The sequence below is a fragment of the Puma concolor genome, chromosome B2 (genome assembly GCF_028749965.1).
Source record: "Puma concolor isolate L17-30 chromosome B2, mPumCon1.1.hap2, whole genome shotgun sequence".
Lineage (NCBI taxonomy): Eukaryota > Metazoa > Chordata > Mammalia > Carnivora > Felidae > Puma > Puma concolor.
The window spans coordinates 123702285-123729051 of NC_141671.1; the positions used below are offsets into that span (position 1 = coordinate 123702285).

General features: G+C 46.0%; 1 protein-coding gene and 1 long non-coding RNA gene across 2 annotated transcripts; one reads left to right on the forward strand and one right to left on the reverse strand.

The window, feature by feature from the left end:
* Positions 1-12966, forward strand: LOC112862091 (uncharacterized). The gene is made up of 3 exons (XR_003223790.2): positions 1-180; positions 1378-1643; positions 12773-12966. It is a non-coding gene; the product is annotated as an uncharacterized LOC112862091 (long non-coding RNA).
* ALDH8A1 (aldehyde dehydrogenase 8 family member A1) lies at positions 3170-26767 on the reverse strand. The gene is made up of 7 exons (XM_025925318.2): positions 26562-26767; positions 22351-22498; positions 20921-21076; positions 19114-19263; positions 13740-13996; positions 9908-10069; positions 3170-4466 (listed from the first exon to the last, which is right to left on the reverse strand). Exons 1-7 carry the CDS (start codon positions 26697-26699, stop codon positions 4014-4016), a joined length of 1464 nt encoding a protein of 487 aa, XP_025781103.1. The 5' UTR covers positions 26700-26767; the 3' UTR covers positions 3170-4013.

Here is a 26767-nt window from a genome sequence, read left to right on the forward strand (position 1 = left end):
ACCAGGCTCTGTGCTGACAGCAGTGAGTCTGATGTGGGGCTCAAACTCATCAACTACGAGATTATGACCTGAGCTGAAGTCGGTGCTGACAGCAGAGAGCCCCTTGCAGTGCCTGAACTCACGAACTATGAGATCAGGACCTGAGCCGAAGTCTGACATTCAACTCACTGAGCCACCCAGGTATGCCCAAAGTCAGTATTATTAATGAAAAGCACATGATGACAATCCTATGCTTGTATTTTTGTTTTTGGGTTTTTTTTGTGTGTGCCTGTTTGTTTGTTGTGTTGTTGTTTGTTTTTTTTTTGGGGGGGGGAGGTTTGTAGGTATCCTGGCAGGTCTCTCTGCAAGCCTTATGCTAAGAATTTTTAAATTTCAACAGAATAGTCCTTGGCACATGGTGAGTGTTTTTCATCGGAAAGTTATTTTTTAATTGTTTATTTGCTTCTCCACCTTTGTTCTCTCATCTTGGACTAATTACATTGACAGCTTTCTAGATCTCTGCTCCATCTTCTATTTTTCCCTTGCTGTCATGCCCTGTATTCTGAGCAATTTTCTCAACTTTATCTTCCAGATCGGTACGTAGTTTTCAGCCAAACCAATGATTCAACTCTATTGATTTTTCGTTTTACTTCATTTTATCGCCAACGTTTAATTCTTCGAGGCCTCTTCACGTCCGTCGCTCGCTCCTTGTCCATAGTAGCCCACTGCTGTGGACAAATGTGCTGTGCCCTCAGATCTCTCTGAGACGAATTCGGTGTTTCCCATCTTCTTTCTTGTATCTGTTTCTCCCACGGTTAATTGTTCTTTCGCACACCTTAGTATTTCTCTTTAACCAGATATCTGACGATCCTTGATTGACTGGTGATAGCTCTTAATAAAAAGCATGCTGGTTGATTATTATAGGTAGTCGGCAAAGTTATTTTTTACGGTTTGGCGGAACATTTACCCCTAACACCTGTCACTGAATGGTGTTAACTAATTGGTGTTAATTAACTAACTCTACATTTCTGTGTAAGCGGGTCAGAGACAGGCTTCTTTTCAGGCTGTGAGGTCAGTTCAGTGTGTGCCCTCCTATCAAAGGGAGGAGAACGGTACCCGGGTGGTGAAATTCTTTGGTGGGTTTCTCTCTAGGTGTTGCCTTTCCTGTACCTCCTCTGGGCTGCGTGTGAAGGTCCTGAGTTGTCTCAGGCTCGGTGCCAACAAGCATGCTGGAGGCCTTCTCCAGGAAGGTCTACACTGGCGTTTGAGCACCTCCTTTGTGTCTGGGAGGGGCCAGATCCAGGAGGCAGCTGCTCCTGAGACCTGGGAAGGAGACCTGGGAGGAGGCTCAGAGTGGGAGCTTTTCTGAAGTGCCCTCTGATTCTTTGACACTCAAAGTGCAATCGGGCCCCACCCCGGACCATCTGAATCTGAATCTGCCTGTGAACCAGAGACTTCAGTGACTCAAAGGCACAGCTAGGCACACTCAGAAGTGCGGCTCCTCGAAGTCCTTGCTCCTGCCCCCTCATGTCCTGCTGTCATCCAGGCCACCTCCACGAGCAGGAGCCTCTGGGGCCGTGCCAGAAGGAGTGGCCCTACGTCCCCTCAGCTTCCTCCGTGCGTGCTCCACTCTGTCCTTCACCACGATCCACTTTCCCTTTTCGGTATGTATTTCCTGTGTGTGCAATAGTGTAGCAAATACCCAAGCACCCGTCACCCAGCTCAGAAATAAAACTCAACAGATATCATTGAAACCCCTCTGCCTCCCCTTCCGGTGTTTTCATTATCAGTTCTGAACACAGCACACAGGGGAGCCGGCAGTCACACAGCTGCAGAGTCATCCCTCTGGTGGGATTCTGTTGTGGTGCCAGCACAGACCCAAAGGGCGCCCTTAACCAATGTGGGGCATGAGACAGTATAGGATGGTCTGGGAGGGGAAGGTCTGGGAGCTAAACTGACCCATGGTAGGCTAGAACGAATGAAAAAAGGCCCATCGGGTGCTAAGACATCATAGCCACTGGCGTTCGCAACGGAGAACTGGGCCCGTGTTGGAGTGACAGAGAATAGCATCTGGTCAAATATGCATTAATGAGACTGCCTCATGAGCCCAGAAGCAGCTTCTAGAGATCCAAAGAGACCCAGAAGCTGGGAAATGACATCCAGAATGTCTGTCAGCAAGAGGCAGTCCCCTGAACAATACAGGACCCAGAGCCCTGACAAGATTTGGAATCAAGATGTGGCTTAGGTCTCAGAAATAAGGATGAGCTTGGGCTAGACCAGGTATAAGAACAAAACTGTGGGTTCTTCGAGACTGGAGCTGCTGAAATTCTTCCTGTTGATTCATGGGATTGGTCCTAGACTTAACTAATGAAGACGCCGGGGCCTGAGCTGGAGAACAGGGCAGGTGAGAAAAGGGGAGGCGAGGGGAGGTGGAAGCTGGGAACCAGATATGATCCCACACCATCGCTTGACCTCAAAGGCGTTTATGTTTTCCAGCATTTGTGAACACGCTGACATATCCAAAAAACTACACAAAACGGTAAAGACTATTCTGTCCCCCGGCCCTGACCCAACCCCCACCCCCATACACGATGAAACAAACACCCCAGAGTATCAGGAAGACCTCCACTGCATTCCTGGAAACTGTTTCGAGCACCTTCTGTGTGCCAGGCACTGTGTTGGGATCGAGACTTCCGTGGAGAGTAGCACCTGCAGTGGCACCTGCCTGGGCTTTCAGCAATTATCTGGGCGGTCAGATATGCAAACAAGTGGTTTCAGTCAGTGCAGGAAGGGCTGTGCTGGAGGAGTTCCTGGGTCACATGGCCTAGTGGGGCCAGGGAGGGGCAGGGGGAGGGAGACATGGAAAGGAGACACAACGCGATGTTTTCCATGAGCCATAAGTATGTGGCTGTTTCCAAAGCAAAACCCAAGACAAGTGTGAGATGGTCAAAGATCATGGCTTTGGAGACTGACAGCCCTGGGTTCGAATCCTTCCTCTGCCCCTTACCATGTGTATGACCTTGAGCATGCTACTTTAATCTCTGTAAAGCTCGGTTTTCCCCTCTGATCATTAGGGGATCCAGAAAAAAAGGCACTAGAAATACTTTTATTACTTTGTATAAAGTCCATACCCCTAAGAGGATGAGGATAAGGAAGAATAAAGGACAATTCAAGAAAAAGGTATATGTCATACTGTCTACTAAAATTGCTTAACATTTATTCTTTTAGGATTAGTAAGTTGTAAATCTAATGAGATGCATACATGAAGAGCTGTAATTGATTAGACACTACAGTAGAAATGGATCAAACTATTTCCTCTTCTTGTTCCAAATTCCCTCCAAAAGTAGTCATTATGTTATTTTTCTTTGTCCTTATATAGATGTATTTAGTGGGACCTACCATATAGGCCTGCTCTGAAAAATTCCATATTATGCTTATCATCAACGTTGGCTTCATCGATATTGATGTTGGTGCCTGGGTGGTTCAGTTGCCTGAGCATCTATCTGACTCTTGATTTCAGCTCAGGTCATGATTCCAGGGTCATGGGATTGAGCCCTGCATCAGGCTCCATGCTAAGCATGGAACCAGTTTAAGATTCTCTCTTTCTCTCTCTCCCTCTGGCCCTCTCCCCCACTTGTGCTCATCCTCTCTCTCTCTCTCTCTCTGTCTCTCTCTCTCCCTCTCAAATTAAAAAAAAAGAAGCAAAAAAAAAAAAAAGATTGTCTTTAAATTACCAAGAATTCAATCAAAACAATGAAAAAAAAAAAGTGAAGACACAACATAGAGGAAACCTGACAATCCCTTGGCTCCCTTTTAGTGCCTTCCTATTCAGAAGTCTTCTCTTCTTTGACTCCACAGTGAAAATAGCATCTCTTTGACAGCAGACAAAAATACTAACTACCGAGGATAAGGTAGAGAAAACCCGCTAAGTCAAGATGTGGCTAGAATTTATGCTGGTGAGTCTGCTCACCACGTTGGATGACTGATTCTCTACAGCCGAGCATTGACCATAACAGCTTCTCTGCTGGCCGAGGTCAGTGCTTAATGGTGATTGTTTTGACTTCAGTGAAAAATTCATAAGAGTCTTTGGCTCCCTCTCTGCCTATCCCGGAACTCTTCATCCCCCCAAAAGGGAGGTTCAGCTCTCTGATGAGCCAGCAGTTGGTCCAGACCAAGCCCGACTGCAGCTTCTTAGCCACTCGGTGGACACGGCCCACGTTGCTTGACCACACAGTTGCTGCCAACCCGTATTTAACACTGTTCGCTCTTTGAATCACTTCCTCCTCACTATCGAAGGGGACGACACATGTCACTGGACCAAATATCTCTTCCTTCATGCAGCAGGATTCATCCTTAATGTCTGTTATGACTGTGGGAAGCATAAAATATCCTGCTTGATTCTTGGGGGGGAGACTCAACGTATCCACCCCTTCACCACACAGAATTCGGGCCCCTTCGGCGCGGGCTTTCTTGACGTAACTTCTGACCTAAGTGGGTAGAAACCATGATTAGCAGCACCTTACCATTTGGTTTTACACAAAGCAGCAGAAAATTCAATATTTTTGAATCATCTACATAAAACGTGTAAGGTCATTGCTAAGAACTCTAAAGCTGAGGGGCACCTGGGTGGCTCAGTCGGTTAAGCGTCCGACTTCGGCTCAGGTCACAATCTCACGGTTTGTGAATTCGAGCCCCACATCGAGCTCTGTGCCGATAGCTAGGAGCCTGAAGCCTGCTTCAATTCTGTGTCTCCTTCTCTCTCTGCCCCTCCCCCACTTGTGCTCTGTCTCTATCAAAAATAAATAAATGTATAAAAAAATTTTTAAAAAAAGAACTCCAAAGTTGACTACCGTATTGCTCAGCTGCTAAGCCTGAGGGCAGAAGTGCTCTGACCATCATTTGGGCATCCAGCCCTCATACGTTAGAGGAGAGGAGTCATTTATTTAATGTCTACGTGCTGGGCACATGGATAAACGCTTTTCAGACATTCTCACTTAATTCTCTCAAAACTCTATTAGCTATGTATTATTATCCCCTCTTTGCTGACAAAATTGAGCGTCAAAAAGGGTAGATGGTCCATACAACAAATAAACAGGAAAGCCAGAATCCACACTCCGGTATAATCGGTAGTTAAATACACAAAAGAATAGTTGCTCACTTTTGGGAGGGACTGTGTCCACTGCAGAATATGGGAAGTTGAAGGGTGTATAAGATTTCATTAATGGCCAAGATAGCTAGGCTTCCAGAACAAATAATTTCTAACTTCTAGTCTCATTACCAATTATATTCTAAAAATATATCTAGGCAATAAAGTATAGCTAACTATAATGGGAAATAAATTATGTAATAAGTAAACCCAGTGACTCGGGGACAATGACAGATGTTTACTAATAATGGTTGTAGAAATGACTCGTTATAAAATGATACATATGGTTATGTCTGGAAGGGTTGTTGCGGTCACAACATTATCCTGCCCCTGAAGGGTATGATAAGCATAGAAGCCATAGAAAAGTAATCCCCCAACTTAAAAGCGTAGAACAGCAGTGAGGCGGTCCATCAAAGGCTGGGTACATTGAAATCATACTTTGGCTTCTTACTTATCACCTATCTATCTGAGCATTCTGCCCCAGTATCAGATTAATATTTCATCGTAGAACTGTTTTCAACATAGAGCTATGTGTTCACTCTGTAAAAATAAAAAGGTAATGTTATTTTATGGTTCGTTTTGCTCTAGTTTATGGAACACTTAATAAGCCATGAAGTCAAACACTTTCAAAAAATAGAACATTTGGAACAGCTCTGCATTCCAAGCTGCTACACCGTTCCTCCCCAACCCGTGCAGGGATCTCAGTGTTCTTCCTGAAAAGCCCTAGTCTAGTTTGTGGGTGGAGACTAAATGAGGTCTGGACTTCTCCTTTCTCCTTCCCATATTCTCTTATTCCTCTTGAAGCAACCCCCCCAGATTAAAACATGCCAAAGGTCGTATCCTGCGTGAACAGGAGAAGTTGAGGCAAAGGTCCCCAGGGGCCCCTGCTGGTCACAGGACCAGAACTTTCTTCAGTGATTCAAACTCAGAGCGTTCTGGCTTTAGTTTGTCTCCTCTACCCAGAATTTCATGATTATCTATCTCTTAGAGGTTCTTGGCTCTAAAACGTGAAAGCGTCGGTTTTCAAACTGTGAACTTTTCAAGATATTTAATGTATAAGATGACTCACACTAAACTGAATTTCTTTTCTGGGGAAAGTATTACTGGATGATAGACTATCTACACTAGAAGCTCAGGAACTGAGATTTTCAGTAAAATCTGAAAAAAGAAAACAACATTGTGACTGGTAATATGCCATAAAATGTAATAGACTATTATTACGAAACTTTTTTGAGAATAGAGAGTAGTTACTACTTCGTAGCTTTGCACGTAAATCAGAGCACAGAGGGCAGATGGGTGTGCTGGGGAGCCCAAGTGTTCAAATCCCAGGGCCTCCACCTACTCGCGGAGAGATTTCAAATGCTCTGTGCCTCAGTTTCCCTCTGAAAAATAAGATTAACATTCCCACCCATTCCTAGGATTCGAGAAAATCATGCATGTGAAATATTTAGCGTGACGCCCGGTACGCAGTAAGTCTTATGGATGCCAGCTGCTCTCGGTGCTGTTGGTGAAGAAGGAGATGGTGTAACACACAATCTGATGCTTACTGGCTACGAGACTTCAGAGATGCTCCCACCCTGCAGGTCGGGTTTTTTTAACCTGACAAAAGAAGACAGGAAACTGCCAAAGTGGACCTTTGTTAGGCCTGAAGCCTGGCCCTGTCGGGGGATGCACCAGCCAGGATCCCCTGCGCTTCCCCCAGCCTCACTGTCAACACTCAACAATTCCGTCTCCAATTGCCCGCATCTTTGGGGAGGCTGGCATATAGCCAGATTCTCCAGACAGTCAAGTGGAAAAGAATTCAAGGGGGTAAAAAGAAAAACAAAAGTGAAAACAAACAGCAACGCCGTGCAATAGGCGAAGAGCCTTTTCTTCACTCCTGGAGGACAGAGTCTCCTGCAGCTACCTATGCATCCCCTGGGTCTCTGGGAACCTGAAAAGTCACAGGTCCTCTTAGGAGCATGCTGTGTCTCTGTGGGTTCTGAGTCCTTTGCCATTACAGGACAACCTCGACATATTCTAATGGGATTCTTCTGTCCCTGAATCGCCACCTATCGCGACAGCCACATAGAAGTAAGATGGGCACAGACGCTGCAGGGCTAATTTGCAGGGGACAAAGACCCCAGACGCTGCAGGGCTAATTTGATTCGGAGAAGATATAGACAAACTGCAGAAGAAAACAAAGAGGGCAGCCAGACCTTCCTTAGCACGCAGCCCCCCAAGCTTTCCAGTGACAGGCGAGGAAAGATGCCCACCAGTGGAATGTGTCCGCTGCCTCCTCCGTCCCGGAGGGTTTGGCATACTGGACTGAAAAGAGTCCCACCGGAAAGGCCACATTTACACTTCCCTAGCTGCTCCCATGAGCTCCCCGTCAAGGGCAGAGGTACCCAGGGCCTTCGCACAAGAAGTGATCTGAAAGCACCCGTCAGGGGTCCACCTGGTGGGAGAGTCAGAGAGGGACGCTGTGATTCCTTGCATCTGGGCACACTTGCTCCACGTGGAGCAGCGACGATGGCAGACATCCAGGAACCCTCTGAGCCCCCGCAGGATTGCCCTAAGGCTTCACAAGGGGAGGAAACGTAAGTCCACCTGAGGGGCGCTCTACACGAGGAAGGAGGGACCACAAACAAGAGAGACTCCATAGACAGCAGCAGGTCGATACGTGGTGGGGTAATGGGAATAACATCTTTAGTGTGCTTCCCTAGAGAAATCAAAATAAAATAAATTGGCCAACGATAAAAAACTATTTTTTTTAATTTTTTAAATGTTTATTTTTGAGAGAGAGAGAGAGAGAGAGAGAGCACAGGAGGGGCAGAGAGAATCTGAAGCAAGCTCCAGGCTCTGGGCTGTCAACACAGTCCGACATGGGGCTCAAACTCACAGACTGCGAGATCATGACCTGAGCCGAAGTTGGGCGCTTTAACTGAGACACCCAGGGACCCCTTTTTAAAAACTTTTTAACTGTGTATACAAAATCTTTCTCCTTAAAAGCAGTAGGGTCATGGAACTTTCTAAAATGAGTGCAAAATAATTAATTTTATTTTATTTTAATAAGGAAAGTAGCTGAGAAATTATTTTCTCTAAGGATCGAGGAGAAAATTAAGAGACGTTGGCTGAAAAGTCTGCAGTTTGGCTATCAGTAATGTGCTAACGTCAGTTTCTTGGTGTGGACAGTTGCACCGTGGACATGTAAGACGGTAACAAAGGGAAAGCTGTGTGAGTGGATATAGAAACCATCTGCCTTCTCTTTGAGATTTTTCTATAAATCTTAAGTTATTCCAAAATAGAAAGTTTATTTTTTTCTTAGTTATTTGACGGAGATAGAAAACATTCATGATGGTAAAAATATTCGGGAGTGTTCGAAAACTTCTGTTTGAAAGATAAATACGTGCTTATGTTTGAATGCGGTCAGGAAAAAACTGGTAACTGTACCCATCACCATTTTCAGGGTTATTCATGGAACCTCAGTAACTACCTTGAAATGATAGTAAGAAAACAAAATCCAACTGCCACGTTAAATAAATACCCGTCTTGCCAGCATAATTTGGTTTCACAGAAGATGGCATTTCTGGGCGGCCATACTGGGCCTAAAACCTTGTCAGTGGCTCAAGTCTTGAAAACAAACTAAAGATCACGCATGGTTTAGGTTAGGATTCTTGCCCTTTGTCCACAGCTTCTGTGGCTACGCTAGAAGCCATGGGGATCTCTCCCGCAGAACCATTTCACACATTCTCCCCTCCTCACCCTGCTTCCTGCTTCACTGGAGAAAATAGAAGAAATAAGAAGAGACCCTCAAGCTACTACACCCTCCATTATGTGCATCTCTGCTTCACAATATTGTAAAAGTCAAAGTTAAAATGCAGTTAATCTGCCACATCTGTGCAATGTCAAAGATTTCCAGAAACTTAGGTAAAGGCCCTGTCCCTCAGAGGCTAACTGACGGGAGCGTATCTTCCTTGGTGGCCCTCAGTCACCACAGCTGAAAACAAGGTCCCCTAGCCCCCAAATTCTATGACTTCTTTTGGGAGTCACATCAGGTAATAAGTTAAAATGACCTTAAAGACCTAAATGCCACCAACCACCCAAAGACCATCGATGGCTTCTCCCACATGGACCACCACTCACCTTACCAATTATGAACCACCTAATTAGGATCATGCATGCTGGCCCTTCCAGAATTCCATCTGCTGTAAGCCAGAGGCAGAGTCCTTTCCACTGGGAACTTTTATCTATGGAAACTCCTGCCTCCCTTACTCCGCATCATTCTTTTTTTTTTTTTTTTTTAATTTTTTTTTTTTTAACGTTTATTTATTTTTTTGGGACAGAGAGAGACAGAGCATGAACGGGGGAGGGGCAGAGAGAGAGGGAGACACAGAATCGGAAACAGGCTCCAGGCTCTGAGCCATCAGCCCAGAGCCTGACGCGGGGCTCGAACTCACGGACGGCGAGATCGTGACCTGGCTGAAGTCGGACGCTTAACCGACTGCGCCACCCAGGCGCCCCCGCATCATTCTTATTAGTGACCTTTATGTTTTGAAATTTGACTTCCTCGCTCTTGATTCTATCCCCGTGCTGACCTCCTAGATTCATTCATTCTGTGTAGATGCTGCTTTAACTTGGACTACATTTGTGTATTCATATCTAGTATTTCAGAGACCATTTCCTATACAGGTCCGAATGCTTTAGGAATAAGGCAGTAATTAATAACATTTCAAACCATGGATGTGTGCTGTGTCCTACACTGAGCTTATGCCCAAACTCACATTGCACAGATGTACTTACTTTTTCCAAATGAGCTTTACTTATCAGAGCTCCCATGCTGGCCGATGGATCGGAGGGAATGCCAACTTTCCACATTCTGGTAGCTGCTACAAACTTCTTCAAAAATTCACTATAGATGCTCTTCTGGACAAAGATTCTGCTGGTACAGAGGCAGATTTCACCCTGCCGAGAATGACATGTGAGGACAATGACAAGACACCCTCCCTCGTGGATAGGTCAACGCGGCAATTGTGAGCACCTGGCAGTGGCCAGGCACTGGTCTAGGCAGTGGGAGACGGTGACAAACCAGACAAAGTCCCACCATGAGGACCACAGCGGCGTGCGAGGCAAGGCAAGACAGCGTGAGCAGGGCTGAGCGGGAGTGTAGGCAGGAATGGGGTCGGGGAGGGTAGGAAATGAGGGCAGGAGGTGAGGAGCAAGGCAGTATCATGCAGTCTCACAGGCTCACAAGGAGCTTGCACCTTGCTCCTGGCATCATGAAAAGACCGTGGAAGCCTTTAAGCTTTAAGCAGCAGGATGATGTGATGGGGTTCACGTTGTGAAAGGATCCTCCCAGCAGCTGTGTGGAGAATAGAACGGAAGGGAATGCGAGCAGGATCAGAGTAGAATTAAGAGAGTATTCCAGAAGTCCAGATAAGTGGACGTAGCTCGGACCAGGGCAGGCCCAGTGGACATGAGAGAAGTGGTAGGGGTCCGCTGATGTTCCCAGACTCGAAAAGGGACATGGGACCCCAAAAGTGCAAGGAAACTGGTATAGATGCTCCGCAGAACAGACGGGTTTCAGGATGTATCCTAATAATTGCGGGGCGCCTGGGTGGCTCAGTCGGTTAAGTGTCCAGCCTCAGCTCAGGTCATGATCTCTCGGTTCACGAGTTTGAGCCCCATGCCTGGAGCTCAGAGCCTGGACAGCTGTGCTGACAGCTCAGAGCCTGGAGCCTGCTTTTATTCTGTGTCTCTGCCTCCCTCTGTCTCCCTCCCTCCGTCTCTGCCTCTCCCTCATTTATGCTCTGTCTCTCCCTCAAAAACCAAAACCAAAACCAAACAAAAACATTAAAAAAAAAAAAAAAACTGAACCGACAAGACTGGTTGATGGGTTATTGAGACAGAAGGAAAAGAAAGGGTAAGAATCAGGATGGCTCCCAGGTTTTTGATGGAGCCGCAGAGCAGATGATAGTGCTCTTCCCTGGGAAGGCGAGCCCACGGCAGGGAGAAGATCAGCACTGCAGGGAAAGGAGAGGGAGGGAAACCGGAAGTTCTGCTTCGCACAGGTAAGGCTCAGACGCCTAATCGTCACCCAAGCAGAGGCACTGAGTGTCCTGGGCTGAGGTGCTAACAGGTGCCTGAATGAAAAGTCATCCTTACTCTCATTTGGCTACACCATGCAATCGTTCACAAACACCATTCTAGACACATCAAAGCATTATATAGGTTTGACAAGTACACATACGCATGAACAACTATTTTTGTCACATTTATATTTGCTTGACCTTCACAACCATCCTAACAATAGAACGTTTCTAATTATCTTGCTAGTTGTGCAAAGATGCACTGTCCAAATTAAACACTCACTGTTTGGGAGCAATAAATTCTCTCTGCCAGCCAGGATCACGGTTAGAACCATCTGCCTACCTGGCTTGGGAAATCTCCCAACACGAGTGCCCTCCGCCACGTGCGGGAGACAGGGGAGAGAGTGGTAAAGAGATCCGAGGGGTTAACCAGTCAGGGTTTTCCTGACTACTTAGTGCCGGGAAAGCATAGGTGAGACTAGCGTCCCTAGTGGCATGACTTGAGAGGAAATAAGAGAAGGGAAATCTTATTGATTGAGTGCCCATTGTGCGCCAGGCACAGCGCGGGATGCTTTCCTCATAATACTCCTGTGGTGTACCAGCTTTTCCAGTTCAGAATTAGGAAGTGAAGTTTGAGCAAACACAGGCCCAAGGCCCCCAGGCACAGGAAGTTTCAACTTCAGTCTGAGTGATGTTGAAGTCCGAGTTCGTTTCTTCCGAGTCCCACGGCGTGTCTTAAGTATGAGTGTGCCCCACTCCAAAGGAGAGTACACACGGTGGAGATGTTTCGAAGGAGCCCGTTGTGTCCAGTTGAGGAGGAAGTGCTCACTATGTGGGACTCATCTCTCGGCCGAGGAAAAAGAAATCAGCCCCTCTATTTTGCCTAAAGTCTATTTGTTGTCTCGAATTAGCCAGTTGGGCTCATGTCCTTTCCCACCGGCATTTAAAATACACGCCTCCCCCTCCCCCCAAGAGGAAGGCTGTCTGAGCATTTCAAGTTCTTGCACAGTCCTTCTGTGCACTCGGAGTGCATTTGCCACCATGCAGAGGCCACTGAACACCCCCTCAACTATGTCTCAGGCCACGGTTTGTCCCCCCACCGCACTGTTGTCACTAAGCCACCCAAATGCTCGATTTCATTGTTCGTTTCGATCCTTGTTTATTTTAATGATTAAAATAGCTGTATCATAAAATTGCAAGTCTATTTTCTCAAATCTGAAATTGAAGTCTATTGATTCAGAAACACTCTATACACACGGATATATCTGTATATAGAGGTGCGGACAGAGATACGTAATCAAACCACTTTCTCTAAGAATTACTGCGAGAGAAATCATTACAATTGTAATGATCCTGAAAAACCACCGTCAAGAATGTTTTTCATTCGACACTCATGAAAACCCTACTGGAAGGCATCATTCTTGCTTCTGTGATTTTACAAGTAAAGAAACAAAGGTTCAAAAGGCTTTGCAGTTTATTCAAGTTAAATAAAGATCTATCTCATTCTACTCATCCTTCTATGACAGTTCTCTTTCATTAATTCTTTGCCCTCTGCTAATTTTTTTTTTTTTTTAAACAGACCCTTTGGAGAGGGGCGCCTGGGTGGCTCAGTCGGTTGAGCGTCCGACTTCGGCTCAGGTCGTGATCTCACAGCTCGTGAGTTCGAGCCCCGCGTCGGGCTCTGTGCTGACACCTCAGAGCCTGGAGCCTGCTTCTGCTTCTGTGTCTCCCTCTCTCTCTGCCCCTAACCCACTCGCATTCTGTCTCTGTCTCTCTCAAAAATAAATAAACATTAAAAAAAATAATAAAAATAAAAATAAAATAAAAACAGACCCTTTGGAGAAAATCATTCAGTATTTTCGTATACCTGTTGAAGGTCAAGTGTGCCCCCAAAGCAGGTACAGGTGTCCTCTTTGTGATGCTTCCAGTCTGGTCTATCTGGGCTGGTTTTCCTAACCCTTTGGGATGCCATTGAAGAATTTGCTAAAAACTGTCGCCTCCAGAAAAACAACTGTTTACACAATTTCAGGAGATGAAAAGTTGCCATGACTCCATGACACCCATGACTCCAACATAAGAAAGGTGCTCTAGGCTGGTTTAGGCATTTATTTCTAAGTGTGTGGTGCATTTAGGATGCTTTGGGGGAGCAAAGGTTCACTGGAGATAGGACATTGAGACAGCGAGAAGAGAATGAGAGTGACTCTATGAATTAAGGGAGAGAAAAGCTTGGAGTAACAAAAAATCAATCATTTTGCCCATGGCCAGTACCTGACAAAAAGCTGTGACTCAGAAAGAGGAACTTGCTAAACAGAAGCTGTGACTCTACAAGACCACAGATGGACATTGAGATAACACAGACAGTCAGCGGAATAACACAATGTAACAACCTCTTCTCACTGAAATAGCACCAGATTGACCGGCTCACTCTTGGCTTTGTACTGTGATGAAAGAGATCCAGTCTGACAGGGTCACAGAGTTTAAAAATAAACAAACCAAAAATGAAACGAAACAAAATAAAAACAAACAGAGCAACCCAGAGGACATACCTGGTTGGCAAAGCTGGACCTGACGGTCGTGGGAATGCACTCCTCCAGGTTGGCATCCTCAAAGATGATGGCAGGGTTCTTGCCCCCCAGCTCCAGGGACAGCTTCTTGCAATGGGGAGCACTCAGCTGAGCGATCCGCTCGGCGGTGGGCTGGCTCCCCGTGAAGGAAATCAGGGGTACCTCTGGATGGGACACCAGGGCCTCGCCTACCTTGGGCCCCGTTCCAAACACAATATTTACCACACCTGGTGGAACACCTGGATGGGACACAGTGACAGTTACACTAATTCTTCTCGGTATGTTGAGAACTTCCGTTACACAGACATTCTCTTGGAAAGTCCAATAGCTTGAATGGGTGGGAGGAAATGTCTATGGCCGCCTCTAGTTTAATAACAAAGCTCCATGAGCTTTGCCTTAGAAAAACGAAGAGTAGAACATTCTCTCTCTTTCTTTGCTTTAATGTTTATTTATTTATTTTGAGAGAGAGAGAGAGAGCCAGCCAGTATAGGGAGAGGCAGAGAGAGAACCCCAAGCAGTCTCTGCACTGTCAGCGCAGAACCCCATGCAAGGCTTGACTTCCCAAACCGTGAGATCTTGACCGGAGCCGAAATCAAGAGCGGGACGCTTAACTGACTGAGCCACCCAGGCGCCCCGAAGATTAGAACATTCTAATTAATTCATTCCATAATACTGACTAGGCATCAGGGGCTGAGGACGCAGAGATATCCTCAGGCAGGTCAGGCCCTCTAAGGTAGAGAAGCCCTGCTCTTAGCTGGCATCCAGAAGTCACAACGCAATGTGAACACGTTAAGTAGAGGGAAGAAGAGATTAGACTATCCTGGCCCAGGGACGTGAGGGAGGCTCCTTTGGGAAGGTGAGTATTGAGTTAAAGGTCCTGTGTCTCATAATATGGACATACCATTACACTCCTGGACTGACGTAAAATACCAAGGACACCCGAACACGGGTGCCCCAATCTTTCTATCATGAGACCCTACCTTCCTACATTTGCGTGTATTTTTTTTTTTTTATGTGTTTATGGCTTTCCTTGTTTATTACCTATCCAACCCTGGAAGGCACACTAAGGGCAGAAATGGTGTCTGTGTTTTGCTCCCCACTCTGTTCCCCTTGCCATGGCCTAGTTTGCCATGTAGATTAACACTGCTAAACGCTCACATTCACTGCGGGTCAGTTATCGCTGCAAGTGATTTACACCCTTCCCATCTCCCAACAACTGATGATGCAGGTAGGATTTAATATCCTCACCTCACCCAAACTGAGGCAAAGTGAGGTTAAACGGCAACCATTACGAGGCAAAACCGGGTGCGGAAGATTAATAAGCAATTAAGTGAATGAATGAACAAATACTTAGCATACATTATCCAAATCAGAAATGGTTCTTGACTTTGTTTGAAAGCTTTAAGTGTCCAGAAAGAAAATCTGTGTGCAATTGTGATGTGTCCAGGAAGCTCTTAGGTTTGCTTGGAGGTAGCTGAATGTATTGCCTGTATTTCTTCAGCCTTGAAATGCAACAGAGGCAGAAAACCTCCAATGTGTAAGGTTCTTGAACTACCCTGCTGCTAGGATCTTTTTCCGTCCAGGTTGGCCATTCTCTCCTTCATAGAAACATACTCCATGGGATTACAACCATCTCTTCAAGAATATGCTTTTAAAGTATAAATAATAAGTTCTCATCAATGATCCATTATCATCGCGAACACCTTCCTGTAGAGCCAGTCTTAGCCTGATCACTTGAGGGGACAAACGAGGCCCCCTTCAGGTGAGCCTCAGGGACAGGTGTGAAGAATCAACGTGGCATCTGACAAAGCATCACCTCTAATGGCCCCACTGTTACAGTCACGTGCACACTTATGGAAACCTAGTCTGGCTCGATCCTGGATCACAGGTCACTGCCACAGAGGGCAGACCCAGGGCCAGACACCATGTGAATGCAGGTGAGCCCTGCGTTGGGACAAAGAGGAGGTTCAGGAGGGGGGGCCCCATGGAGGCTGATGGGAGAGAAACAAGGACAGGTTCCCCATCGTTTGCAGGAAGGGGTCTTAATCTCCATCAATTATTACTGGGCATGTGAATATTTGCCCAATATTTTCTTTCTTTTTTCTTTTGAAATGTTTATTTAATTTGAGTGACAGACAAGACAGCATGAGCCGAGGAGAGACACAGAGAGAGGGACACAGAATGCAAAGCGGGCTCCAGGCTCTGAGCTGTCAACACAGAGCCCGACATGGGGCTCGAAGCCAGAAACCCACAAGATCATGACCTGAATCGAAGTCAGACACTTAACTGACGTATCCACCCAGGCGCCCCTGCCCGATGTTTTCTGATTGGAGTTTGGGGGCAAGAGAAGGTGGGCTATTGGTCAGGCTTTATAAATCCTGAAGGCAAAAATGGATCAAATCCCTTCTAACGTTTACGATAGCATTTTAACGAAGAGTGAAGAAAACTTAGAAACACCACACATTTATAACCCAGGAAAGTGGGCTCATTTCTTCCAGGCCAATTGCCTTCTACACAATGGTGCAAACACTTTACATTTCCTTGAGCTCTGGTGTTAATATGTTAAGAGCTACGTACTGGCCGTTATTTCTCAGTACCAATTTGCCATTCGATGGAGGCAGTAATGAAATTTTTCTAGAGACACCCGCCCTCTACCCTTAAGATATTCTGGTTATCAAAGGAAGAAGGCAGCCAAGTCGGCAAATACCAATTCGAGAAACCTGAGAGTAGGTGGCTAACGGACAAGAAAGGGCACAAGATCCCTCCCATGCTAGGATGCGGCAGGGTGGCAACAAGCTTAAATTGGGCAGAACAAAAATAGGAAGACCAGGGGCGCCTGGGTGGCTCAGTTGGTTGAGTGACCGACTTCAGCTCAGGTCATGATCTCACAGTCTGTGAGTTTGAGCCCCGAGTCGGGCTCTGTGCTGACAGCTCAGAGCCTGGAGCCTGCTTTGGATTCTGTGTCTCCCTCTCTCTCTGCCCCTCCCCCGCTCATGCTCTGTCTCTCTCTGTCTCAGAGATAAATAAACATTAAAAAATTTAAAAAAAAAAAAATAGGAAGGCCAGAAATCTGCTTTCAGTAGACACTCCAAGAATGAGGGCAAACATTTGGTGCCCCCAAGAAGAAGCGAATACTCTAGGACTTGCAAAGAGTTACTCACTGCGTGCTTTTTTAAATGATTGCACTTCACAGGAAGGTCATCTGCCAAGTCTGTTTGAAGGCTCAGGACTAGAGGACTGGCTCTTTAAATACCCAGAACGCACCAGCAGGTCATTTTAGCTTTCTTTTTCTTACACCATTAAAAGTGTCTCTTACATAGTCTCAGTGGAGAAACTGAGGGCTTAAGGCAGGTGCAATTTGAGGGGTGCCTGTGTGGCTCAGTTGGTTAAGCATCCAACTCTTGGTTTAGGCTCAGGTCATGATCCCAGGGTCATGGGATCGAGCCCCGCATCGGGCTCCGCACTGCACATGAAGCCTGCTTAAGATTCTCTTTTTCCCTCCCTCTTCCCATCTCCCCTGCTTGTGCCCTCTCTTTCTCTCTAAAATAATTTTTTTTAAGGTGATATTTGAGCCTTATGCTCTCAGTGGGCCAGAGGAGGGAAGTTCAGCAAAACCAGCCCAGCCTGGGAAGGAGAGAAGGACCACCTTGGTATAGACAGCTTATTTGTTCACAAGAAAGTAGATCACTGCTGTGCAAATACATTGATACATAAACCTCTCATGAAGACCAGGTTCTGGGTGTATGGAAGGGGAGAATACTGAGGGAAAGGAATCATCCTAGATCAAGACATAGTTGACTTCAAGAGAGCACGGTTCTGGGAACACAGCTCTGTGGCCCATGCCCCCTCCATGCGTTCCCTCCCCAACATGGGTCACAGCAGAGCCTAGGTCCCACTTCTGTTCACCCGGGGGACCTACAGTCAACAGGCAGGGAAGAACTGCCTTGGACCCCCGCAGACACTAGGCACTTAGTTTTGCAAAGAAGGGCATTAGAATGTGATCTCTCGTGGAAGGAAGGAATGACAGACAGGTGGGGCGTGGGAGAGGTCGCCATCTTTCTATCACACACCCTCCAGGAGCCTAGGGCATCCGTAAATGTCACCTCAAAGACTGAGGATGGAGGGCCTCATTCCTCTGTACAATACAAGGGAAATGGGCAGCTAGACTAGGGTCATAAGGCCACCGTTCAACCTGCCATCTAAACCTTGGAGTCAAGAACTGGCTCAACTTCTTTAGAAGCCAATATGTATATTTTTGCTTGGAGAGATGAGATATCCAGAAGGGGGAGGGATGGGCTCTTTCCAACCACCTACTTTACAGATATGGGTGAGCCCAGCTACCTTCTCTGTGGGCTTGAAGGACGTATGCACAGCGGAGACTGACAGAAAGACAGCCTGTTTCCCACCATCACCCATCATCCCAGCCCAGAGTATGTATGGAGACCTGAGCTGAGGGACCTAATAGCGAGGGGCTTTCCTGTGGGTTATAAGCTGGGCCTCCCGATGGTTCCCCTCTAACCCTGTGCCCATGCTGAGTTATACCCCAGAATGTAACCAGGAACATACCTTGAATGTGACCATTATACTATTCACAAAAAGAGGGCAAGGAGAGGCACCTGGGTGGCTCAGTTGGTTGAGTGTCAGATTTCAGCTCAGGTCATGATCTCACAGTTCATGGGTCTGAGCCCCGCATCGGGCTCTGTGCTGACAGCTCAGAGCCTGAAGCCTGCTTCGGATTCTGTGTCTCCCTCTCTCTGTGTGTCCCTCCCCCACTTGTGTCCTCTCTCTCTCTTTCTCTCTCTAAAATAAATAAACATTAAAAAAAAAAAAAAAAGGACAAGGAACCATATTGCATCAGCTTCCACATAGTGGCTCCAAATGCTGGGGAAACTAAGGGATATATATTCAAATCTCTTGAAAATGGGCTATTTTGAGCAGTTACTCTATAACCATACAGAAAAGTGCCTAACAGTAGCCTTATTTTCATCAAGGTTAACACGAAGTCCAAACAGAAGATTTAAATTGACCATTGAAGACACTCTCTGGGGCCCGCTGCTGTCGGGCTTGAGGCTCCCCGATTGTACAAGTCTCTGTACTGCCTGCCCCCTGCTGGCGGAAGGGTTCCTGCAGCAGCTCGGTACACGGGCGAAGAGAGGAAGCAGTGTGATGAAAGGGGTTTCTCGGGAAAAGCTCAGGGAGACAACAAGCAAAGATGTCGATGGACTCGATCTTGCTCTGAGCGGATTTCCATCCAAAATAACTTTTCAAACGTCAGCGACGCGGAGGTGGCCGCAGCCCGCAAAACTCGCAACCCCAAAGCCGATCCCGTGCCTCTCGGGACCCGCAGCTAAATCACCTGCTGTCTCCAGGAGTTTGCACATCATCCAGGCCGTCACTGACGTCAGCTCGCTGGGCTTGGCTATGACGGTGTTGCCGGCAGCAATGGCCGGAGCCACCTTCCAGGTCAGCAAGTAGAGTGGCAAATTCCAGGGGCTGATCAGACCAGCTGCAAGAGGACAGAAGCACCTTCAGCAATGGCATGCCCCTCAAAGCAGGCTGGCCACACTGGGTTTCTTCACGTGGAGCTCCTCCCTCCTGCATCAAAGTGAAGCTTACTCTTCTAAAAATCCCCAATTCTGCTATTGGTAGCCACCTTCAGGAAAAGAATTCTGAAACGTATCATATGCCATTGTGCCTCTTCAAACTATAAACCCATACAATTTACTCTTTTCTTGATGTCATAACAATTGTATTGATGAACAAACAGCAATATAAGTTCTAGGACCAAGAGGCTGTCACTTGTCACTAAACAGTTCCAGCTGTGATGAGTTTTGAGATTTATAGTCCGATGTTCACATTTTTTTAAACCTCTCTCTCCCTCGTCATCAAACTGTGTAGCTCCTACTTAAGGTTTTCCATCACTGTTTCTAATCTGTTGTGGATTAAGACATAAAGTCTCAAGCTTTTTAGAATTATTTGTAAAATAAGAGTAAATCAGTAATGAGCGTGCCCTGTGGGGGCTTCCTACTAGTAAGGCCGATGAATTCTGATGCATAGACTGAGAAATCCATTTTGGAGAGCCAGGGGATTTTTTAATAAAAAATTCTCTCTAGGTTCTCACCTGTATCATGAGCAGATAGGATTGCTAAACAAGTGATAGAACCAGCATCTAGAATTTGTTCCCATGCGAGACTAAAACCATGTGTAGGCTTCCATCCATAACACACACACACACACACACACACACACACACACACACAAAATACCTTATGAATAAGTAAATGGATTCATTTTATTTTATACTCTTCCCTCAAACCTGTGCTGTGAAAGTAAACATACACTCTATATTATTATATTTCTCGTTGGAAAATCTTTTCTTTAGGGGATAACAGTATTTTTTCAGCATTGTATATCATCATGCTTCTTAGAGGAAGGTTTGAGCTTCTCCTAAATGCCTTCAAAATGTGATTTCCAAAGGGTTCAAATAATCAAAGTGGTAAAATGTCCCATTTTCTTTCCTTTTAATTTATTTTATCCTGTCATAAAATGTAATAAATATGGGAGGTTGGTGGGTTTTTTCCTCGGAGGAACAGTGACATCTAGTGGATATTTTGAGACATTGCTCATATTTATATGTCCTCCAAAAGGAAGCAAGAAGCGGCCCATTCAGTCAAGGCTCACTTATCTGGCACTGTTCTAAGTGCCCTACACTTACTAATTCATTTAATCCATGTTAAAATATATAAGTATAAAATTAAACTATTCTCTCAGTTTTTCAGATAAGAATCGTGAAATATACAAATGTTAACGAAACTGACCCTGCACATATCCAAATCCATGCTGTTAACTACAAGCCTCTCTGGAAAGAAACTTTTTTTTTTTTTTTAGTTGTATGGGGGGAAAATCTTTGTATGTGAATTTCCTCTCGGTATTATTCTTTTCCTGGTAATTTCCCAGGAACGATGTTTTCGGAGTAAGCGGGGAATTTGACACAAAGAAAAATAACCTCGAAATAGATTTTTGAGGCCCATTAATTTTCAGTCCAAGTAGAAGAAATCATCTCTTTCCTTTTTCTGGGTCTGTTCCCTTAGATCGGTGCTGCAGGACCGACGGGGCGTCCCTCGGCACCAACCCAGTGCAGGCTTTCACCCAGCAGCACCTACCGATCCCCACGGGGGCCCGCAGGGTGTAGTGCAGACAGCCTACGTGGTCCATGTGTGTGCACTCTGATGTGTGGTGCAGGATGGAGGAGGCGAAGAACCGGAAGTTCTGCACAGACCGGGGGATGTCCATGGTTCTTGCCAACGTTATGGTTTTCCCTGTAACAAGTCAGCAACAGGAGGTACTGTCAGTGTAGTGGAGACACTACCGCACCTGCATCCTAACTCACGCTCACGTAGCCTTGGTGCCTTCCAGCCCCGGACCCCAGCCCTTGACTAACGGACAGCTGATCGTGGTTTCATAAAGCTGTGAAATAATTAGGTATGACGTTATAAGATGGGGGGGGGGGTTCTTAAAACGGAGTCAAATAATCTTTGTTTGTGGGTGGGGGAGGGGTTGAACAATTGATAGCGATCATGAATTCGCCAGACGCTACCACTCCGCTCACATCAGCTCTTTCAGTTCAAAATCACCATGCCTTGTGCAGGCTACAAAGGGGTTGGAGTAATGGGTGTTAGGACAGCTGTATCTGCACGACACCATAAAACCCCTCGGACAGACATACGCTGTACATGAAATGTCCCCCAGCACGTGGCGGAGACCTTCAGATGGGCACGTGACAGAGCGACCAATGGCATCTGGAGGTTGGCATGTGACGCTCGCTCACCATGTGCCCCATGCACGACCTAGCTCCTGGACGGAACAAAAAGAGACTCCGGACTTTTCCTTTATTCTCTTTGGCAATTCCGGGGGACTCCCCGCAGCAGGAGCACCAGCAGGAAACATCTCCTTCTTAAGGGCTTAGACTCAAGCTGCTTCCTAAGTTTAAGCTGATATATAGCACACATACCATTTTAAAAGATCTTGGGTTTTCCTAACAGACATCCCTGCAAGGATTTATGGGCATTTACTCCATTATCCACACCTCTGGGACGGTAGCTGCTTTGGGAGCGGAACGCTGACCTGTCGCACTCTTTCTGAACAACTTGACTGTAACTGCTCTTCAATTACCCGCGCTTAGAACCCCTCTGCCTAGGATTGGAGAATTGCAGGATCAGCCCTCCTCTTCCTCTCTCCCCATATCCGTGCCCTTTGCCAAGCATCTCCGCCATGCCTTCCGCCAAATGGACAAAATGTATTTGCTTTCCTGCCCTGGAACCTGGGCTCAGCTCTGACTTGCTGTGGCCATCAGAATGGGGCAGACGTGGGCCAGATGCCAAACTCCCAGGTGGTTCTGCTTTCCACCTCTACCTCTGCCATGAGAAGCGTCGTGCAGGCTAGCCTGATGGGAAGAAGGTGCCCTGAGTCCCATCCATTGTGGTTAAGAGGCAAGAGGTCCCCTGCCCAACTGGAACGAGGGTGTGAATCTCCAGCGTCTGAGTAGTTGTACTGCACTTGCCATAAAGCACTGCTAACAGGCGGCTGCACTCACCTTGGTCTCTGGATTCCGCCTGGGCCAAGTCCTCCAGGGATTTCTCGAGCAGATCTGCCAGCCGGTGCAGCACCTGTGAGCGCTCCTGGGGGCTCCTGGCCGACCAGCCGGGAAACGCTGCCCTGGCGGCCTCCACTGCAGCTTCGATCTTTGAGGAGCATCAGGAAGACAATCACCTTAGGACTGTTGCTCCTGAGGTTCGAGGAACCCAGAAACCACAGCTCCACGCATGCCTAATTTTTTTCAGCCTAGTTTCAAATATGCAACACTTGCTAGTGCTGAGTTACCTGCAAAGTGGTGTTTTCGTGACCGGTGAATCGGGGCACCACAAAAACAAAGAAGAGGGATCCGTTTTGACCAAGGTGTGCAGATGTGGCCATCAGATTATTAAAAAGAAGTTGTTTGAGGGGCGCCTGGGTGGCTCAGACGGTTAAGCACCCGACTTCGGCTCAGGTCATGATCTCGTGGTTCGCGAGTTCGAGCCCCACATCAGGCACTGTGCTGACGGCTCGGAGGCTGGAGCCTGCTTCAGATTCTATGTCTCCCTCTCTCTCTCTGTCCCTCCCCTGCTCATGCTCGCTCTCTCTCCCTCTCTCTCTCTCAAAATTAAATAAACATTAAAAATAAAAGCCATTTTAATTTTAACAGATGCACGTTTTCAATCATGTCAAAATACACATTTTTTTAATATCATAGGGAGGGGAAACTCATCTAGACATGTAGAATCTCTAAACTTTTAATCCAGCTCCAACACATCTGAGAAAGTCTAAAATTTTGCTTGAAATCATATCTGCAGGCTGTCTTTCCCCTCTGAATGACTAATTATAATAGCCATTTACTAATTTTTCTATATAAAGGGATGTTAGACACACAAATTATTTCATCTAACCTGTTCTAAAATTCTAAACCATGCCTATTGCTATGCCCATTATGCAGATGAGGAAACTGAGGCACAGAGCGCTCAAGTCACTTAGCAGAGGTCACACAGCCAAAAAGTGGCAGTATCAGGATTCAAACCCAGATCTTTGTGGCCCCCGAGACCATGGCTGGCCTTCTGTGGCACAGCCTCAGTCCCTGCCCCTGCCGGGCTCTGCCCAGTAAAAGAGGCCTGTTGGGGAGGAGGATATGTGTTTGAACAGATAGTTTGGAGACCTGGTTTTGGAGCCAAATCCAAAAATATACAGGGGAAGGTACAGGCAAGACCAATTCATGCAAGGTGAAACGGGTCTTCAGGTCATGGGCTGACTTTGTCTGCCCCTTAGCAAAGTCTAAGCAGTATCTTCCAGAGAAAGCAAATCCATAGCCTGTGTCTCACCCCTCTCCCCTCTCACACACATGACAAGACTATAATAACTCACAGCTTGCTTCTACCCCTGGGCTCAGACCCAGCCTCAGAATCCTTTTCCACAGGCTTCAGGTCACCACGAGCATCTTTCTCATGTCACATGATCTGACAATTCTGCTGCCCTCTCCCCCCAAACCTGACGTACATTCCTCCTTTGCTTTCTTTATAGAAAACAGAGTCCCTCTCAGCGGGGCTGAATAAAGGATACAATGAGTCTCATTTCAATTACACATTTCTGGGAAAAAAATGGTGTTTTCATTTCAAAAGCTGAATCTCTAATGTGGACCCACAGAAACGATGAAGGAAGAATGTGGGCTTTCCACCAGAAGCTGCCACCCGGCCGAGGCCTGGGTGCCCGCCAACAAGAGGAGGGTTCATTCCTGCTGTGGTCAGTACAAAACGTCCTCTTCCTGAGGTTGTCAGTGTAAAAGCTAAGCTTTTCGCTACGCAGAGAACTCAAGTACAGTCATGTTTTCCAAGTTGTCTTAGAATACATGTGAATGTAACATGAGCATACGCTAAGACTTAGGAAGCATTTACTATTTGCCAAACACTAAGGGCTTTACACATACCAGTCTGTTTAATCCTTAGAACAACACTATAAGGTGTTATTATTATCCCCATTTTACAGGTAAGGCGACTGAGGAACACAGAAGTTCAGCTCTAAGTCAAGACCATACACACTAAGTTGTGCAGCTGGTCTCTGAAGCTAGGTGGTCCGACCCCAGTCTGTGCTGATGACTTCAAGCTATCATGTAAATGCCACCATACGTGTGTGTGTGTGGTCACTGATCTAAGCATCAGAGATGAGAACGTTAGCTCGCTGTCTGTCGTCTGTGGAATAAAGGACGATGATAAAGTCTTATTTGTAGGCTGTTACGACTCATATTGGGGATAATTCCGCTGTTAGCAAAACCAGCAGCACTTTCTGTGAGTGACTTTCTGTAAAATCGGGCATGTAGTTTGTACGTGGACCGTAGTTTTCAAGCCAGAAAAAGCTGGGACTTATGGGGATCAGAGAGAATATTTGCAGGGAAATCCAAAATGTTTATTTCTCTACCAGCAGGTGCTTCCATAGTACATTCTGTCTTCTGAAAAGGCATGAGCCATTAGCTGCAGAAAATATTTCAACTGAATTTGTCATATTTGTCGTTTTTAACTTCAGTTTAGAAAACACCCTGAGACCAGGAGGACTGGAAAACACAAAGCTGGATTTCCCACATCTATCCCAGGTCATTGGAAACAAACAAAATTGTGGGTTACAGTTTAACCAATAGATTAGCCAGTATTTGCTAACTTTAATCCATAAGTCTAAAGGTTTTTTTAATGCAAGACAGATTGAAAACATTATTAACAAATGAGAAATAATAGCTTAGTATAGATGAAGGCTTGTTTATATATCTTTATTAATATATGAAGGTTACAATTATCCTTTAAATAATCTAGTTCTTTGTGCCTTAAAAAATAAAATGCATTAGGCATTAGATGAGCATATGTCCATCAGCCACATTTATCACCCCAGACACATTTACATTGTCAATACAATAAGTGATAACTAATCAAATGTGTCTCCACCATTTTATAAAATTTCTCAAAATTAATTCAACATCAATAAAAAAATTTTAATGTGTGTGCCATTAAGCACTTTAAGAAAAAGGATGGTATTAAATTTAAACACAAAACTATATGGGAATTTGATTTTGCATTTCATCATTCAAATGATCAGTTTTACTTTACCAGATATTTTAAACACATAAGGAATTATTAAAGGATAACCTAAAATAAATCCCTGGGTTTTTACTTTTGCTTGTTTTTAGAGAAATAACAAGTTTTTCAGAAAACCATGAATATAGTGGCAAGTTTAGGCAACACTTGGTAGAGAAAAGGAAACAGTAATACTGATCATTCTTAACAACTAATAGTTTTTAGTAGACACCTATTAAGGAATGTCTGAGAAATGCAGCTGTGTGTTAAGCTGCCTAGACTAATAACTTGCTTCTGCACAGTCACCTGGGCTTTGTTCCTTTCTTTTAAGAATATTGTTTAAGTTGGGGCGCCTGGGTGGCGCAGTCGGTTAAGCGTCCGACTTCAGCCAGGTCACGATCTCGCGGTCCGTGGGTTCGAGCCCCGCGTCAGGCTCTGGGCTGATGGCTCGGAGCCTGGAGCCTGTTTCCGATTCTGTGTCTCCCTCTCTGTCCCTCCCCCCGTTCATGCTCTGTCTCTCTCTGTCCCAAAAATAAATAAACGTTGAAAAAAAAATTAAAAAAAAAGAATATTGTTTAAGTTTATTTATTTATTTATTGGGGGGAGGGGCTGAGAGAGAGAATCCCAGGCCGGCTCCACGCTGTCAGCGCAGAGCCCGATGCAGGGCTCGAACCCGCGCACCGTGAGACCACCCTGAGCTAAAATCGGAAGCTTAGCCGACTCAACCACCCAGGCGTCCCAGGTAGCCCCTTTTGAAAGGTCACATGACACTGCTTCACTTTTTACCTTAGCACCTGTTTTCGCTAACCAAAAGAAACCCGAAGAGGATTTTCACTTTTATGAAAAGAGCCATTACCATAGTATGTACTTCTTTCCCAAAAGCAAAGTTGCATGACACGAACTTTCAGTAAGTGGAGGAAACTCTGCACTTTATGCCATTTCCACGGGTGTCATAGGAAGGCTCTCTTTTCAGATTGCGGGGGAAACCTACATCCTAGGAGTCCGATTACAAAGCAAACCTTCCCAGAACTACAATCTTCCTGCCCGCCGATGTTTAACAACTGGGCGCCTTTTCCCAATTCCCTCTGCTCCTAGAAAAGTAAGTGACGTGTAACCATCAAGACACCAAGTACGTTTCAGTCTCCCTAAGTGAACTACTCACCTCTTCGTTTCCACTGTCTGGCACCCTGCAGTGTACTTCCCCCGTGGACGGATCATAAGAATCGATATATGAGCTGCAAGGTACAAACTTTCCATTAATGAAGTTCTCCAGCGTCAGAAGTGCCTTTGTTCCGGCCATGGTGGAGACAACTCCTGTCTTTGTCCCCACTGGTGAGGGAGTCTCCCCACCCTGAGTTTGCCTTGTCC